The sequence below is a fragment of the Theropithecus gelada genome, chromosome 4 (assembly GCF_003255815.1).
Source record: "Theropithecus gelada isolate Dixy chromosome 4, Tgel_1.0, whole genome shotgun sequence".
NCBI lineage: Eukaryota > Metazoa > Chordata > Mammalia > Primates > Cercopithecidae > Theropithecus > Theropithecus gelada.
The window spans coordinates 69,083,225-69,102,492 of NC_037671.1; the positions used below are offsets into that span (position 1 = coordinate 69,083,225).

The 19,268-nt window shown below is 35.5% G+C and overlaps 1 protein-coding gene across 1 annotated transcript in view; it reads left to right on the top strand.

The window, feature by feature from the left end:
- Positions 1-19,268, top strand: part of COL19A1 (collagen type XIX alpha 1 chain) — a 330,775-nt gene that overhangs the window by 144,158 nt on the left and 167,349 nt on the right. The window contains exons 12-14 of the mRNA XM_025382187.1: positions 1,304-1,357; positions 11,605-11,658; positions 13,263-13,298. Of these exons, the coding sequence (XP_025237972.1) occupies positions 1,304-1,357; positions 11,605-11,658; positions 13,263-13,298 (144 nt within the window). The remainder of the gene's footprint in view (positions 1-1,303; positions 1,358-11,604; positions 11,659-13,262; positions 13,299-19,268) is intronic.

The following is a 19,268-nucleotide window of genomic DNA, read 5'->3' on the forward strand; positions in this document are numbered from 1 at the left end:
TTTTTAAACACCTTACTGATTGTATAGCTAATACGTGTTTAGCACTAGAAAAAAAATTTAAAAACAGGAGTAAAGTGAAGGAAAAAAATCATCTGTGATCACAATGCCTAGATTAACCACTTTTATTACTTTGGTTTGTTTTCTCACAGTGTTGTTTCTAAGTGCAGGTAGGTAGGTAGACAGCTGGATATATAGAGAGGCATTTTCAAAAATTGAATTATACTATATGCAGAGTGGGCCAATAAAAGTATACACTTTTCAGATGGCAAGAAAACAAAATTATGTGTCACTATGGGTATGTATCATCCACAGTGGTATTAGTGACCATTTTGAACATTTGTAACTTTCATAAAAATATATATTGGTTAACATTTATCCACTGGGCTTGTCTATGTATTAATTTTATCTTGATTTTTATATCATGAGCATTTTTTCTCTAGTATAAAATAAAATTCACAAATGTGATTTTAATGGCTACGTCATAATCCATTCATTGTCTATATCATTAGCCAGTTTCCTATTATTGGACAGTTAGGATGCTTCTCTTTTTTTACTACTATAAATAGCATTACGCTCTACATATTAGTGCCTAAAATTTTTCATCTCTGAGTTTTTCATTTCTGATTATTTTATCTCTGATTGTTTCATTAGTATACATTCTTAGAAGTGAAATCACTGGCCCAAATGAAATGAATGGATTTGAGATCCTTGGTATATATTGTCAATCCAAATCACCTTCCAGAAAGTTCTCTGTTGCTTATAGAAGAAAATAAATATTCTTGTTCCATTTTTGTAGTTTAATCATTTATATGGAGCACTTTTTTTTTTCTTTTTTGAGATGGAGTCTTGCTCTGTTGTCCAGGTTGGAGTGCAATGGCATGATCTTGGCTCACTGCAACCTCCGCCTCAAGCAATTCTTCTGCCTCAACCTCCTGAGTAGCTGAGACTGCAGGCACGTGCCACCATGCCTAGCTAATTTTTTTGTATTTTTAGTAGAGATGGGTTTCACCATGTTGGTCAGGCTGGTCTCGAAATCCTGACCTCAATTGATCCACCAGCCTTGGCCTCCCAAAGTGCTGTGATTACAAGTGTGAGCCACTGCACCCAGCTGCAGCTTTTCTTTGAACTTTTAATCTTCTCTTTGGTTTTACAACTCAGAATTGTTTTTTAATAAATGTGCCTTTCAAGGGTTTAGCAAAGTAATCATATTGTTATAAATACCCAAACAACATAACTCTTTATTTTTTGCTAGCAAAGGTTTTCAGATATAAGGTTTTTCATTGTATACATTGTTTCTTTTTAGGGTGAACAAGGAGAAAAAGGAGATCCAGGTCTGGCTGGCCTTAATGGAGAAAATGTAAGCCTAACCCTTTTTTCTGATACTCTGTTTACATTTTACCACTAAGATGTGCTATTTAATGCTATTAAGATTTACCTATTTTTGGCAGAGCCAGATATGATCCAACAAAATTAAGAATCAAAGTGTTCTTTCTCATGGCTCAGTAGAGGCCCGGTGTTTTTAGTTTCATTTCGTTGGCTTTATATATTTTCTACTTGTGCTTAGCCTTAACAGGCCTTTCTCCTTGATGTTTCTTGCTTGCAAATTTTCTAGTCTTCTTTTTCTGTCTTTTTACATCTTGCATATCTTCTGCCATGGTTTGTGCTCTTACCAGTGGTCCACTTTTCATCTCAGTCCTAGTCTGCATCTGGTCTATAGATGGTGTCTGTATTGTTAGGCTTTCAGTGATGGGAAGGAAGGGCGAAGTGAAGGGAAACTAAATCCGTATTGCTCCCCTTCATGGTGCCAGTTCTGCAGCCTCAGGGATAACATCGCCTGTGATATCCTTGGACCCCAGTCATCTTCTCCCTTTCCCCTCAGGACAGTTATCCTCCCAGAATTGCACTCCAGATTTTAGGATAAAATTTGAAGGATGGCCCAAATGTGGGTTTTACTCTGAAATGTAATTTTATTTATATTTATTCACCATTTACTATAGATATGTTATATTTACTGGTAGGGGAAGTGTCCAAAATGAGAATTAGTTTTTCCCTCGGCTTCCTTTTTTCACTTACAAGGATATGTTTTAGAAAGGACCTGAAGGGCCACATGACTTATAAAAGAGTAAAGAAAAACTATGAGACTATATCTAGCTCCCTAATGCCCTAGATGTGTTAGGAAACCTGTTTTGTATGCTATAGATCACTACAATGGAAGAGACACTGAAGACCAATGTTTCTGGCCTGTGGAGAAAGTCGTGTGTGTGTGTGTGTGTGTGTGTGTGTGTGTGTGTGTGTGTGTGTAGTCTTCCAAAAAAGAAAGACCCTAGTAGTAATAGAAGTTAATGTTTTTATGTATGTTAACTAAAATAATAGTTGTTTGACTGTCATTCTTATTTCTCTCCCTTTGAAGTGATTTTTCTACACCAGAAAATAGGCACTAGCCCCAAAGGCTTGTAGCTATGGGAGTCTCTGCATCTTCTTTATCACCTGTAATATATGTAATATAATGTAATATAATTAATCAATTGACATATGCACCTGTAATATATCAGGACACTGAATGTCACACATGTTTAAATAGAGTAACTGCCTCATCTTTTACCCCTGTCGTTGGAGTCACATGGTGAAGTGGGATGAGTTCTGGAGTAGAAAGCCAGGGCCCAGTTTGTCTTCCAGTTCTGTCACAGAAGAGCAAATCACTTCTCAGAGTCTGTAAAGTGACGGACTTGGGACAGATTCTAAAACCCCTATTGCTGTGATGTGCTGTGATTTTATGCAAAGAGTTATTAAGATTACAAACTTGAAAAGCCTGAGGATGCTTGAAGCATTCATTCAGGTTTATTGAATTCCTGCTACATGTAAGGCACAGTGAGAAAAACAAAACAGGAAGAGGTGAAGACAGAGCATAACAAGTACTGGATGTGAGGATACTTTTCCTTTCTCCTCATAACAAAGGGGAGGTGTGGCCCATACTTTGTTTAAATGAAGATTCCTTTTACAGTGGATTCTGAAATGGATAGAATTTGGGCCTTTGCCTGTGTTTTCTGTTCTTTCTATTACATTCTCCATGAAAGCAAAGACCATGTGTTGGAATCCTAGTACTTAGCACATGTTTGGGGTAAGTTCCAAATAACTATTTGCTGAGTGTTAGTTTGAAAAACTGAGCAATTATTAATATTATAACAGAGTAAAATATAAGTAATTAGAGTCTAAGCTAGAATAACAGATGTGGAAGGGAAGATACAGAGAATGACGCTAAAGAGGTAAAATACATATGATTTGGCACTTGATTGGAGTTGAAAACTCAAAAATAGCCCAACGTGTTGGCCGTTCTGTGTGAGAAAGATATTAACTTGTGAGAAATGTAGCAGTGTTGAAAGAGATTAATTACAGCGTTGCAAAAGATAACCAAACTACATGTATGTGGGCTCTCTGAGATAGAGGAGCAAAACAGAGTATATTACAAGTACATAAAGGTAATATTGGAATTGATATAGTGAAAGGATTTTTTGAAATATTTGAATAAAACTGGAAAGATATTTGAGGGGTTGGAACCTGAAATATATTCACATTAATTTCAAGATTTGAAATTTTTTCTTACATTGTCTGAAAGTAAGGTTTTTGGGCTTTTTAATTAATCAATTGATGTATGCATATATTTGAGGACCTACTATATTCTCAAACTCTCTGGCAGCCACTGTGTGAGTTCCAAATCTGAGTAACACTAACGTACTGAGAGAGCCCAAAGGCCTAGTGAGCAGTGTGAATGTCTATCCCTTTGAGGGATCTTGGAAGAGTCCTTCACATGTCCCAATAACAGGAGGTCATTCCTTTAGCACCGTTATTGTCTGATGTAACTCATTAAGTACAACCATAAAGCATGACAAAGCACATTAACTTTTCTCACTTGGTTACTTAGCTAATAAGTAGATGATGTTATTTTTTTCCCCTTAATTTTGCCAAAGATACTCAGGAGTCATGACTGAGGAGAAACAACAAAAAAACAGTAAGAGTTCTCCTCTTTCCCCTCTACTATCACTAGAAGTAAAGAATCAGCTGCTTGGTTATGACACTGTTGGAGATGGGGGGAGTGTTAATATTGTGTTATAGTTCATAAACTATTTTCACAAGGAATTTGAAATTCGACCCTCACCCAGCTTAATTGGCTAGTAGAGTGGGGAGTGATAGTATTCCTATTTTCAGAAGCAAGAAATTAAAGGCTTCAGAAATTAAGCAACTTTTTTTTAAAAAATACTAAAATTGGCCTTTAACTCTAAATATTTGGCTGAAAAGTCTGATTTTCCCAGCAAATCATGCCACACATCATTGCTTATTTTTCAGTGCTAAAAAACTGACTCTGCAAACTAAAGTAATTCAGCATTTATGATAGTTCACTCTGACTTTCAATAAGCCCAGGTATACATTCTTAGAAAACGAAAGGCATTATAATGGCTATTTTGATTTGAATTAAAGTCAAGCCATGATGGAAATTATAACTTCAGAAATATTATCTTAGAATGTATAGTAAATAAACTCAATGAGCCAGGTGACTCCAGCTACTTTCTAAGTCAGAGTATATTGGAATGCTTTAATATTTCTACTAAATGAATTTAACAGCCTTTTTAAATAGCCTTTATTGTTGCATATTATATATATCTTAATGTCAATGTATCTTATAATAACTTATTTTGTGCCAGCTTTCTCACAAAATGGGCCAGCTCACTTTGGAAAGTGTAAACTCTAATTTAAAGGGTAGTATGTAGCAATTCAGTCTTTCTCAGTGTGGCACTGCTGGCATTTTGGCAAGACAATTCTTTCTCAAGTCAGACTGTTGCAAGAGCAGAATGTTTAACATCCTTGAATCTCACCAACCTAATCTAAATGCCAGTAGCAGCTCCTAGTCATTGGGACAATAAAAAATCTGCTGATATTTTTCTAAGTGTATCTTGACTGTGTGTGTGTGTGTGCGTGTGTGTGTGTGTGTATGTGTGTGCATGCCTAAACTTTTGTTTGATCTCTATGGTATTACTAAACAAATGCATGCTCATATGTCCATTCCAGTTTAAATAATGCATACAAAATATATATTAAAATGTTCAAAAATTTGAATTGCTAGAATTTAACTTTGGAAATGTATGACCTTGTCTTTACACACAATCTAGTGTATAATTAAATAATTTTGATTGTGACCAAATACAAAATATATTTAACAACAGTATCTTAGAATGAACTTGAGAGGGAATAATATAAAGTTGTAATTGTGACTTTTAAAGCCAGACTATCTGGGTTCAAATCCCAGCTCTGCCACTAACTAGCTGATGTACTACTTGGTAAATTACTTATCTTCTCTGTGCCTCAGTTTCTTTATTTGCACCATTGATAATTTCAATAGTACTTACTGTAGGGGAAAAGATAATTTTCCCTTCTCCTCTGAGGGATCCAGTCTGCTGAAATGAACTGACAATGGACAGATTAACAGGAGAAAAGGTATACAAATATATTAATGTGCATACAGTTGGAGCCATAAAAAATACGAGACTCAAAGAAAGGCCAGATGGTTGAAACTTAAATAGAACCCACTTTATAGGAAAGAATAAGATGGGGAAATGTAGGCAATTTTGAGAGGTAGTAAATTATTTTCAGAATTGAATGGGACCAAGAGCTAACAATAGCTTGTGGACAAGTTACAGAAAGGTGAGGGCTGAACCTGCACTGTGAACAAAAGTTGTTTTGCTTTGCAGATAAAGACTCCCAGGTAATCTCTCAGAGCTGCCCTCAGAATAATAGACTAAGAGTCTGTCTGAGCTTGGTGACAACTTTTAGTTTATTCTCTTCTCCAGAGATTAGTTTTCCTGCTTATTCTGTTAGATTCCTAGGAAGAGGGTTTTAAGACAATTGCTTTCTTTGGAAGAAGATTTCTCAGTCTGATAAAGAAACTTCCAGAGAGAGCTCCTCCCTGTGCTTGAGGAGGGGTTGGAGGAGAAATAAGAGAAGGTTAGAAAATTCTTGGATCTGAGGCAGCTTCTAAGGCCTTTCATTTCCTTTTAATTTAAAAGCACTCAGCATGCCAAAGCATCACACTTTGGGGTTATCACTCTCTGTGCCCCAAAATTACCTCATGGATTTTTTGTGAAGATTAAAGGGACTCTCATACAGAAAGCATTTAGAACAGTGTCCAACATAAAGCAAGAACTATATAAACATTCGCTATTATTAGAAACCGGGTTAAATAAAACACATTTAGCTCTAATAGGCACATCTTTTTATTTATTTGTTTCTGTGGGGTTATACAATCTTAGAAAAGTAGACTTAATTGTTGAGTTGTCTCTTTTTCTGAATTTATATTATGGTCTTTTAAATATCCCTTATTAGAATTACAGCATCTGATGTTTCTAAAATAATCATGTTAATCTCCTTATACCAATGCAATCTGTACCAGAGAATACAAAAATATTGAAATCACAAAACCAGAGATATCAGCTGGCAACAGCTGTTGACATTGCTAGGGAATAACATTAAGTCATTGAAAGCTTGTGAAAAGAATTAATTGATGGGTTAACAATTTTTAACAAATAATATTTTATATTATCTTCTGATTTTTAAAGATGTGGTACCCCATGAGTAGTAGTAGGTACTCCAACAAAAATTAATTTTATAGTCTACCTGCTTTTATAATTCTGGTTATAATACTGCTCTTCAGCTCTTGTCTTACCTTTAGATAACAGTTTCTGCCTCCACATTACATGTAGAATCAACTGCTATGCTTTTGAGAATCTTTATGTACATGAATTTTATTGAGAACCTTCATAACAGATACCCATCTTACTCAATATTGAATTCAGAGTCTGTTCCATTCGGCTTTTTATGCCTATGGTGGGTGCTGTGTCCTTTCTCCCTAGCACTCAATAACCATTGATAGGAGCACCACTGTGACACAAGGAGAAAAATTGCATTTGAGAAAAGCATTACTGATGTGTTTCTCAGAGGCTATTACAACGCCATGGCCTTAACAACATTGTACTTTGTCACAGGAAGACGTGAGTTACATGGGCCCACTTTAATGGTCATAAAAGTAGAAGCTTGACAAATGCAGTACTTCTCAATTGCATTTTATCCTATGTGAGTTAAAGCACAGTTGTTACATATCCATCAAAGTGGTATAAAGCTGAACAAGAAAGAACTATCAGTTATCCCTTAAACTTGAACTTGAAAAGTAAAAACAACATTTATTAAGTGCCTACCATGTGCTAAATGTCTCTACAACATATGGTTCTCAGAACAACCCTTCAAGAAAACTATTACTTATTACACCTGTTTTATAGGAAAGCTTACCCAACTTACCCATGATTATACATAAAAGGCAGTTCCTCTTCTGACTCTCCTGAAATCCGTATCTGTGAAGTCTTAGACACCTCTAGTAGAATTAGGCATCTGTGAAATGCTTTTGTCCTACCTGCTATATACTTCAATGATAATACTCAATATTCACATCAACTTGTAATTGGCTACATCATCCCTTCATCTCCTCCCTGCCCATAGTTGATTGAACCAGGGAGAGTTACCTGATTCAACCGCCAGTACATTGCTTCCGTAGAAATTACAACTGGGATTAACTTGTTGGAATTAATCTTTAAATTTTTAAATGTATTATTCTATACCTACAAAATAATATATATAACATATATGATGGTTATAAATCATAGTTACAATGAGAACACCAATGTACCCAGAACTCAGTGTGAAAACAAAGACATCATCCTCCACTTGGAATCTCCCTGTGTGGTTCATCGTATACTGTCCTACACTCCAGAGTTAACCATTTTTCTAAATGTTGTACCCAATATTTCCTTCCGTTCTTAAAAATTATGTTTCACACTTACACATTTATAAAGAATATATAATTTAGCCTTACATGTTTGCAGATGTTCAATAATATTTGTTGAGTAAATGGATACTCAAGGTTTTTATCAGTAATTTGTTTTTTCATTTTCATTTTCATTTTTCATTTCATTCGTTTGTCTTTTCTCTGCATAGTTTTACACAAGCAAGAAGAGATAACCTCTTTTTAATAAATTTCTCTGCTCAGTGAATGGCATAACTTCCTAGCCAGTTACTTAAGGCAAATGCAAGCCAGCCTGGAGACTTTCCTTCTCCTCCGCTTTTGGCCTATCTGCCAGTCTTGCTTCCAGCATGTGCCAACTCTGACCACTTCTCTTCATCTCCACTGGCACAACCCTGTCCCGGCCATCCTGCTCTCTTTCCTGGAAAAGGTGTCATAGCCCCTTTTCTGCTCCCACTCTTGCTGCCCGTAATCTGTGTTTCACGTTGCTGCCAAAGTGGTTTGTGGGAATTTTTGTAAACATATTCACATCATGTCATTTTCCTGCTTAAAACACTTAAGTGGCTTCCCATTGCATGTAGAACAAAACCCATTTTCCTCATCATGGCCTGCAACTATTTATGTACCATGACCCCTGGCAAGCCTTGACTTAATCCCCTACTCCTTACCTATGTGCTCATGACACTCCTTTTGTCTTGGAGACCTCTGTGCTTCTTGTTCCCTCTGCCCCTACACATATTCCCAGATCATTGCATGGCCGGATCCTTTTTTTTTAATGTGTGCAAATTCATGAGGTATGTAAGAATTTTTTTACACATATATAATACAAGTTAGGGTGTTTAGGTTGTCCATTTTCTGAGTGAAATACATTTTTTTAAAGTATACTGATCCTACTGTGCTATCAAACATTGAATTTATTCCTTCTGTCTTACTGTATGCTTGTATCTTTTTGCCCACTTCTTTTCATTCTCCCTCTCCCCCTCACTCACCCTTTCCAGTCTTTGTTATCTATTTCTACACTTTCTACCTCCATGTATTCAATTTTTTTTTTGCTCCCACATGTAAGAACATGGAATATTTGTCTTTTTGTGCCTGGCTCACTTCACTTAACATAATGACTTTCAGTTCCATCCATGTTGCTGTAAACGACAGGACTTTGTTTTCTTATTGCTGAATAGTACTCTGTTGTGTATATATAGCACCTTTTCTTTATCCATTCATCTGTCCATGGACACAGAATGATTCTATATCTTTGCTAGGATCCTTCTGAAACAGCAAATGTCACCACCACACAAGGGCCATTTCTGACACCCCACCTGAGGTAGCCTCTCTCCTCTTTCACTTTTATCACATTCAGCCTGTTGACCTGTTTATTGTCAGCCACTCTCCTCTTATTACATGAGTTCCTTGAGGATAGGGACCTTTACCTAGTTGAATAAAAAAATTATTGACACTTGTTTTTAAAAAGTGATAAGGAAGACATTTTATTCCAGACTATTACAACAGGGGAATTGCAGTAAGGGAGACAGATCAGGTTCAACTCTAACTACAACAAGGACAAGTCGGGATTTATGGTCAATGAGTAGAGGGAAGGAGGCCACTGGATAGAAAATTACTAAGAGGAGACATCAAGGGTAGGGTGATTCTTACCAAACTGATCTGAGAATATTCTTGCTGAAGACAGGCCAAACTTAGACATCAAGGTAGGGGATGAAGAACTCGATCCCCTCAAAAGTAAGGAATGGAGAACAGATTTTAAGTGTGAGAGATTCTCTCTAAACATACTTAGCAAGATTCTTGCTATAATTGAGTTGGACAGACCAAATACAAGATGGGAGCCACAGTCTAGGTCTAGTTGAGAAGAGGGCTTGGAGAACCCTGACTAAAGTTTGGTGATGGAGAGAATCTTCATTAATTTCTTGTTCTTTTCTGTATCTCTAAAGTAGTACTAATCAATAGAAATATAATGAGAGCTACAAATTCAAGATGAATGCAAATATATTATTTTTTTCTAGTAGTCAAATTAAGAAAAGTAAAAAGGGACAGGAGAAAATACATTTAATAATACATTTTATTTAATTCAATATATCCAGCTATTATCATTTAAGCATATAATAATTTAAAATTATTAATGAGATATTTTACATTTTTTTCTTTTACCAAATATTGTAAATCTAATAGTGTTTTATACTCACAGTACAACTCAATTCAGAGTAGTCACATTTCAAGAGTTCGAAAACTACATGTGGCTTGTGGCTACCAGTAGTACAGGTTTAAAGGCCAGAAGCAACTTCACACAAGGCATATAATAAATGTTTATTGAATAAGTAAATGAAAGAACCAGTGCATTAATAATAAATCTATTCACAGAAATGGCAAATTTCTTCTCTCAAGTGTTTACAATGTTCTGTTTCCAAGTTCTACTCTGGAAACATGTATAAACAGAGTATGTGTTGCTTGATTTGGGAAGAAATGGATATTGTAAATAATAAGACAATACTGTATCACATCTCGAATATCATTTAATTTTTCACTCATCCTTTTTCTATAAATATTCCAAGGTAATGATGGAAAAATATCATAACTATGAGTTTTATACATGAAGGCATTTATGCAACTGGAAGGGTTTTTGGCCAATTAGATATTGTTTTCATCCATTAAAAATGTTTTTGTTGAAGTATAATACCACAATTTTCACACACTGTCTGCAACAGGAATTATTTTAAGTATCCAGTTTTCTTTTGTTTCTTTCACTTCATCACTGGTATCTATGTTGAGTACAGGTGATGGCATTTGGTGTTATTTATTCGCTATGAAATGTCAGGGCAGTAGCAGCTGGGTCTTTCAGCTGGGAACAGTAAGACACTTACACTTACTATGCATTGTGTGGCTTCAGAATACTTCTTTTTTCTATTATTGTTTTTCCTTCATCCAGTGTGTTAAACTAAGGGAAAAAGAAGATTTTTTTTCTATTTACCATGTAGTCAGGATGTGTCTATCTAACTTTCTATGTGCATTGTGAATTCATGCAGCTGTAAAGCTGATCTCCTCCGGTACAATCTATTGTGGTAGTCTCAAAAGCTGTCATTGCTTAGTCAGATCAACTAAATGCCCATTAAAACATCCAACAGTCCAGAGGACTTATGAAAATATTTATCTGATATTCTATCTGTGTCATACATAGTTTCATTTGACATCTTTATAAATCCAGGTATAAAAGATGGGAATTAGAGAACTAGAACATACTTTAAAGCAGGCAAGAGATTACATTTTAGCTCCAGTTGTATGACAGCAAAAGAATACATCTTTCATTCCTTTTCCCCTCACAATTAGATTTCTTGATAGAGACATAAAAATGTTTTTGATTTTACTCTTGAATTTTTTTGGCAAGCTTAACAAAGGCCAAATCAATGCTAAATCAGAGGTATTTACAACATCCACAAATTTAATCCAAAGTGGATACTTAAAAGCTCATATAGATCTAAATGATATTCTCCCAGATGGTGAATTAATGTAATTTTAGCAGGAAGCAAAGTTGCACAAATATGCAGTATTGAGGACTCGCGCTGATTTAATGTATCTGTGCCCACCACGGCACAGATGTTGCTTATCATTTTAGTGCCAGTTGTCTCTGTTTCTCTCTATACTACAAAAGGAAGAATGGGATTTGGAAGTTCAGTAAATTATGATTTATTTTGTTACCAATGACTTGTTAGAAATTAAAGCTTTCTGTGAACTGTGTATTGGTTATATTCTTTCTACAGGGTTTGAAAGGTGACTTGGGTCCTCGTGGTCTACCTGGCCCAAAAGGAGAAAAGGTATTGTGTTTACCCAGCCAAGCCCAACCTTTCTTTAAGAAAACTCTGCCAACCTATACAGTGACTTCTCATTGATACTGTTTATCTCCTAAAAGCATTTTAAAATTAACCAAAGGCTGTTACATTAATAGCATCTGAATAAGAATAGCCTTTTTGTTCATTTGATTAGTTTGAAAAGACTAAATGAACAATTGCTAGTTGACATTAACTTGTATTTATAAGATTTCCCTTTTCTCACCCTTGCTTAACAACATTAGGTATTCAATCATCAAATTAACAAGTGTGACCTGTATTGGAAAACTTTGCCAATAACACTGAGCTGCTGCCATAATGGTGAGGCAAGTGGCTTTTGGAAATAAGCTAATTTTGTATCTCAGTCTTAATCTAACTATTCCATTTTCTGCCACTTTTTCTCATAAAATAAGTTATTTCATAATGACATGTTGGCAACGATCTTGAAAAGGAAATTAAGAAATAGTAAAAAGCAAGGATTGTTTTGAATAAAGTAGTTGGGTGATCCCAATTTGATGAAAATTGTATGTATATGTGTTTTGTAATGTATTTTGTTCTCCATTTTTAGCACATTTAGAAATCCTTGTCTATCTTCAATATTTATCTCTGTGTTAAAGGTGATCCTGCAAATGAGTCCCCAGTGACTGATTTAAGCCACATCAGTGTTCCTTAGCAACTGTTGGCTATTTTAATTCAATTGTTCCAAAAACAATGAATACACAATGCTAAGTTTTAACTTTTGAGTTGGCTATATTGAGAAAAGAGAAAGTCCTGAAGATACTCAGTGTGAGACTGACTACAGCACCCTGGTACCCCATGCTATATGGTACATGGCCTCCATAATGTGCACCTAAATAAGAACCATAGAAAGGATGTTTGGTCTTTAATGTTTGAGAGTTCTTATGAAATAAATAAAGTTCCTGGGAAAGTAAAGCATGAAGGTGACATAGAAATTGGAAAACAGTGAACTTTTAGATGAACCATTTTTTAAAGATGTTGAATAGTTTGTTGATATATCCACCTGGAAATTTGTATTCACATAGATCAGCAAAGCAATTTTAGTGTTCAAAAATACATAAATATAGGCAAATCCTCTTACAGTTGATGGCAAATGCAATGCCAATTCAGCAGAGCTTTAGAAGAGGCCATGGGACTGCTTCTTGCAGCTGGGAGGCATGAAATGGGGAGATCCACTTATTATTTCTGCTGATCCTCATACTAACTTTGTCAGACAAATTATCTATCGCCATGACACTTCCCAGCTGCTCCATTGGCAAGTAAACATACTTGAAAATATATTATTTCTAATTTTGGATTAGTAGACAAAAGAATAGAAAATTAGATTATTTTAGCTTTCAAAACAAGTCCTGCTGTTGCAAAAAGCATGGAGTATGCAAGGTGATTTTTATATCATGAAAGTGAAAAGGGATATGATATATTTTCTTTATGCAGAGACTTTTATCAGGATGAAATTCTATTTTTCTATTCTTCAAGATCTATCTCTGTATATTGCTTCTATCCACCTAGAAATGTATAAATAATGTGCAAAAAGGGACTAGTGGTAATTGTAACTTTTCTTTAATCTATTTTAGGGAGATACCGGACCCCCAGGACCACCAGCCTTACCTGTAAGTATTCTTGAAATCAAAATTCAAAATTGAAATCCATTATTCTGTTTATTACTCATATTACATCATGACTAAACCAGAATTTAAATCACACAGTTAAGAATGAAGGTGACTTCGAGAACATGTAGCCAAACCTCCACATTTTAAAGATTGGGCATCTGCCCACATCAGTGAAATACCTGACCCAAGGTCATACAGGTAGTTACAATAAAAGTCTGGAATCAGTACCTACCCTGAGCAATTTCCTCTATCCTCCATATGGCTCATAATTGTGTCTCCTAAATATTTGATTATGCACTCTTAACATCAGGTTTAACGTAAATGGAATCAGATACAGTCCTACTTGCCTTAAAAGCTGCAAAAGGACAAAACAAACTCTAATCACCCAGTGGGTAAAAACAGCTACCTATGGAACTGATAGTTACATTCTCCCAACACCATCCAAAACCATTGTTATTTTCCTCTATGATTTGCTTCTAAAATTTGCAGATGATAAAATTGCAATATTTTAGTGACAAATTTATGAGAAAAGTTTATAGTGTGCACATAATGAGATTGTTCTCAATCAAATGGTACGTCATATATTAAGCACTTACTAATAAATATATGATTCTCATATTCAGATACAATTTACTATTACAGACTTTTTTCATAGGCAATTAAAGATTCTTATTCAACTAATGAAAGACTCTAAGCCTAATGGAAAAGAGGACAGTTTTTTTTTTTTTTTTAAAGATCTTCTATAGCCTGAGGTCTTTTGAATTTTATGTTGATATTACCTAGTGAGACAAATTAAACATTTAAGTCAGTAGTATTCAAAGACCTATTCTGATTATAGAAGGTCAGATTTTAAAAAGTATTTTGGTAATCTGGACGGAGCCCTTCCCATTGGCAGAACATAGGAATCTCAAAAACTGTGTGATTTTAATAATATTTATATTTATCTCTGTACTCAAAAATCCCATTATGAAAAATATATTAATAGTGTCTTACACAAATAATCGTTACAACTCCCACATAAATGTTTTTTGATATGTAGAAAACCTAACGAACTAAATAGGTAACTTACTTGGGGATAACTCGTTCAATTTGCAGTGGAATTTTATGGTTTAAGCTTTTATTTTAAGCATGAAAAGAAAGACTATTTGAGAGGAGGTTGTAAGTGCATTTTATTCAGTTTTTTTATACTTTGTAGAATTTTATTTTATTTTTTTAAGACGGAGTCTCACTCTGTCACCCAGGCTGGAGTACAGTGGCATGATCTCGGCTCACTGCAACCTCCGCCTCCCAGGTTCAAGCGATTCTTCTGCCTCAGCCTCCTGAATAGCTGGGACTACAGGTGCCCGCCACCACATCCGGCTAATTTTTGTATTTTTAGTAGAGACGGGGTTTCACCATATTGGTCAGGCTGGGCTGGAACTCCTAACCTCAGGTGATCCACCCGCCTCGGCCTCCCAAAGTGCTGGGATTACAAAGTGCTGGCCTGAGCCACTGTGCCCAGCCTTACACTGTGTAGAATTAAAAAAAAAAAAAATTATTTGGCAGTGATTTAGTTAAACCTGCTCTTTTCCTTAGGACACATGCCTGTTTCTCTTCAACTAAGTTATATGCAGTCATTTAGTTAAACCTGCTCATTTTATGTAAGACACATGCCTGTTTTTCTTCATCTAAGTTATATACTCAACTACTCAGTTATCTGATTTCCTTGTCATTTTCAACTCAGGTTGAAAGACCGATATGCAATCTACATATATTATTTCACCTGAAATACAATTTTTGCTTCTCAATCAGAAAATTGTATTGAATTACATATATTTTGTGGATGTTTAATAGCAGCCAGCTTCTTTCTGCCAAGGAACACCTTGAAGATACCTCTCTGCACCATTCAGCTGTCAAGCACTTAGAGATTACAGGCTAATTTCATACTTGTCTAAAAATATGACAAGGAAAAAACACTATGAAATGAAATGTTTTATTTCATAAAGTAAAATATTCATATTATTGGGGTATTACTATTTTGTATGCTTGACATTACTTTCTTTACTAATATAAATTATCAACTCTTCCCTACAAAATAGGGATAAACTAAAATGAATACCAACTTACAATACACGAAATATTTAACTGATCTTATAATACAGGTTGATACATTATTAGTTGAAATAATTTATAATAGTCTTTGAGGAAGCCCAAATGACTAACTGCATTATATTTGGATTAAATGTGGCAGTGATATATTGGAGTCAATAAACAGAGTTCATCCATAATTGTTCTCAAAACTAGCTCCACACTAAAATCTACTGAAGAATTTTAAAAAGTACCAGTATTGGGGCTCCACCCCCAGAAATTCCAATTCAATCAACCTGATGTGGGACAAGTATATTTTAAAAGCTCCCTGAGTGGATCTAAATATGCAGCAGGAGTTGAGAACCGTTATTTATGGGAACTAGAATGGAAAAAGCTTTCTTCCTACTCAAAGAAATTATATTAGATTGTTGAAGAAGTCCAACTTTCATTTGAAATCCAACTTAATACATAGCAATAAAGAACTATCTCCTTCCATTAGGGAGGCATACTAGTAAAATGAAGTTAGGGTTGAACTCTGCTTCATTAAATGGAGAGAATTAGGGCTAGGAAGATACCTTTAATTACAACCTTCATCTAAATGTCCACGTACTCCTGTGGGCTTGGGTGCCTTTAATGCTTCTTAAAATTTCGTGTACGTAGGAACACTCAGGGTCTTGTTCAGATGCATATTTTTATTCCTAAGTCTGATGTGAGATCTGAGCTTCTACATTTCTAGCAAGCCCCAAGGGAGTCAGATGCTACTGGTTGTTGCACTACACTGGTCACAAGGGCTTAGCACCCTCTTCCCAGCTAGCTGCCTTTTCCCATAGATCAGTGGTTCTCTATCGCATCCTGGCTAACATACCATCTCTACTAAAAATACAAAAGTTAGCTGGGCATGGTGGTGTGCACCTGTAGTCTCAGCTACTCAGGAGGCTGAGTCAGGGGAATTGCTTGAACCTGGGAGGCGGAGGTTGCGGTGAGCCGAGATCGCGCCACTGCACTCCAGCCTGGCGACAGAGCGAAAGAGACTCCGTCTAAGAAAAAAAAAAAGAAGATGAATGGTTCTCTGTCTTGACTACACATTGGAATTACCCAAGGTGCTTTAAAAATTCTGATTCCCAGACTGCACCACATACCAATAAAGCCAGATTCTCTAGGGAGGGACTCAGGCAACAGTTGTTTGAGATTTTTCCCAAGCAGTTCTAATGTACAGCCACGCTTGAGAACTAAGGCTCTGAAAGCATGTCTAATACTCTTCTTTACAGCTTTCTCTTATAGATCTTAGCAAAATTTTGGAATTACTCATTACACTAGTATTTGTATCAAAAACACCCAACCTGATTACTTTCAGGAGCTTCCAGGAGAGACCAGCCTTCCTAGTCATACCTATGATTTGCTTCCTGATTACTTCATTATAGAGGATAGATGAACGTCCATCTCCACATTTACAAGCTACTAGCAAGTCCAACAGTAATCCTTCTTGAGAAGGACAACCAGTATTGACAACTCAGGACACAGAATTCCAGAAATTCTCAAAGCACACACAGCTGAACTGCCCAGAATAACTAACGGGGAAGAGCTGAACATTTTCCCCCCTTCTAAGCCATACATTCTTTATTTGCTTTACTTTTATTCATATTTTGTTTAATAAGAAATTAAGAGAAATAGTAATTGGGCACACTGTACTACTGAGTTTACTGATGCAGGGGCAATCCTTTATGATGTTTTGGGGGAATTATTATTTTTTTTCTCTTTTGAGACAGGGTTTCACTCTGTTGCCCAGGCGGAAGTGCAGTAGCCCCATCACAGCTCACTGTAGCCTTGACTTCATGGGCTTGTGATCCACCCACTTCAGCCTCCCAAGTAGCAGGGACTACAGATGGTAGGCACCATGCCTAGCTAATTTTTTTAAAAAAAACAGAGACAAAGTCTTGCTGTGTGGCCCAGGCTGGTCTTAAACTCCTGAGCTCAAGTGATCTACCTCCCTTGGCCTCCCAAAGTGCTGGAATTACAGGCAGGAACCACTGAGTCCAGCTGGGATTATGTTTATTGCTGTTATTTTTGTGTCCCTGTGTATTCTTATGCTTTTGGTACTTAAAATGTTTTTTAATCACATAGAACCTGTTCATCAAAAAAATCTGATACATAAAACCATCTATTTCATTAAATGTTACTTTTGTTGCTTATTTATACTTTCTCTTATAACTGGTTGAGTCTATATATAATTGGGTCTCAGTGGAAGAGAGAGCATAAAGAAGTGAGGGAGACCAAGTTTAAAAAGGAGTATGAAAAGGTAAAACTGAGGAAATGGTGTGAAACACGGACTGGAGTCCTAGAAACAGTTTGATTTGTTAGGTTCAGCTGCAATAGCTTTTACCCTTTGTTTCACCTCTCCCTTCCTACCGCCTGAAAGTATTTTTACTGCCAGTGACCAGTGCTTCCTCACTCTCTAATATGTAAGAAACCGATTAATAAGAAAGCCAACCAAAATCGTGCTGCAGTTTGCAAATGCCGGGTGCAATGTGCCCCTTTATTATTTGAGGAAATGGGACCCCGTTCAAAACTCCATGGTTGAATCCCTTTGATAACATTTGAATCCTTCTATAGATTCATGTTCACAGGTCACATGGAAAATACTCCAATGTGACTGCCTTGAGGGGAAAAAATAAGAAGAAAAGAGAAATCTGAGGTCTGTAAAAATATCATGGAGGTTAAAGTGATATTTATGGCATTGTCACTGACACCCTTTAACCTTTAAATACTCTGTCAATCTACTTGACTTGAAAAAAATAGAATTATACTTTTTGTTATGACATTAATAAACTTACAAATCTTGTTTTATAGACTTTCCAGATTATTCTAACAACAAAAGATCAAGAAATAAATTCAAGAACAAATTTGTGAATCTATAATTTGAGTGTCTAGAAAGTATTTTGTAAAACAGTGGCCAAGAAGCTTCCCTTAATACTTTTTTTAAACAAAATTTCATCTAGAGATATGGAAAAAAGAAAGGAAACACTTTCAGCCCAGAAGGTGGGAATGTGGTTGAATTACACACACAAAAAAAGAAAGACTAAAAATCCATGCTTGCCACCATAAACCCACCTTCATGTATGTCTTGCTAGGAATATTTTCAGCAAATACAGCTAGTTGAAAATAAAAAATTAATGAAATATCCATTTAATGAAATATCTGATTTCTTTTCAGCCACTTTTTGGAAGATACCAAATTCACTAATTAGTTTGGTACTAACAACTATTTTGTTAACAGAATAAGCCATTATAGCAGCTTATAATAATTTTACAGTTCTAAAGAAATAAATATGAGATTCTTCTACTTGATTTAAATTAATTAACTGATTATTCCTCCCTATATCCTTTTTATACTGATAACCATTTTAAAAATAATACATCTTGTTAGATTCTAAGTAATAATAATATCAATAATGAATGGTAGACATTTATTCAGTGTTATGTATTATTTAAACCAAACCTTAAACAACTCTGTGAGGTATAAAATGATTATTACTACATTGTACATAAGGGCACTGAGGACGAGAATATCTAAGTAACTTGTCCAGGGTTCACAGATGTTACATAACACAGCTAATATTCAAATGCCCATTTATCTGACTCTTAAAACCTAAGCTATTAACTTCTGCAAGCATTATTTAAATCTCGTCTAAAAAGTAATTAAAAAAAACAGAACTGTTCTAAACTATTACAAAAATTAAAAATTTTAAATCAGGTCAGGCATGGTGGCTCATACCTCTAATCACAGCACTTTGGGAGGCCAAGGCAGGCACATCACTTGAGGTCAGGATTTTGAGACCAGCCTGGTCAACATGGTGAAACCTCGTCTCTACTAAAAATACAAAAAAAAAAAAAAAAAAAAAAAAAA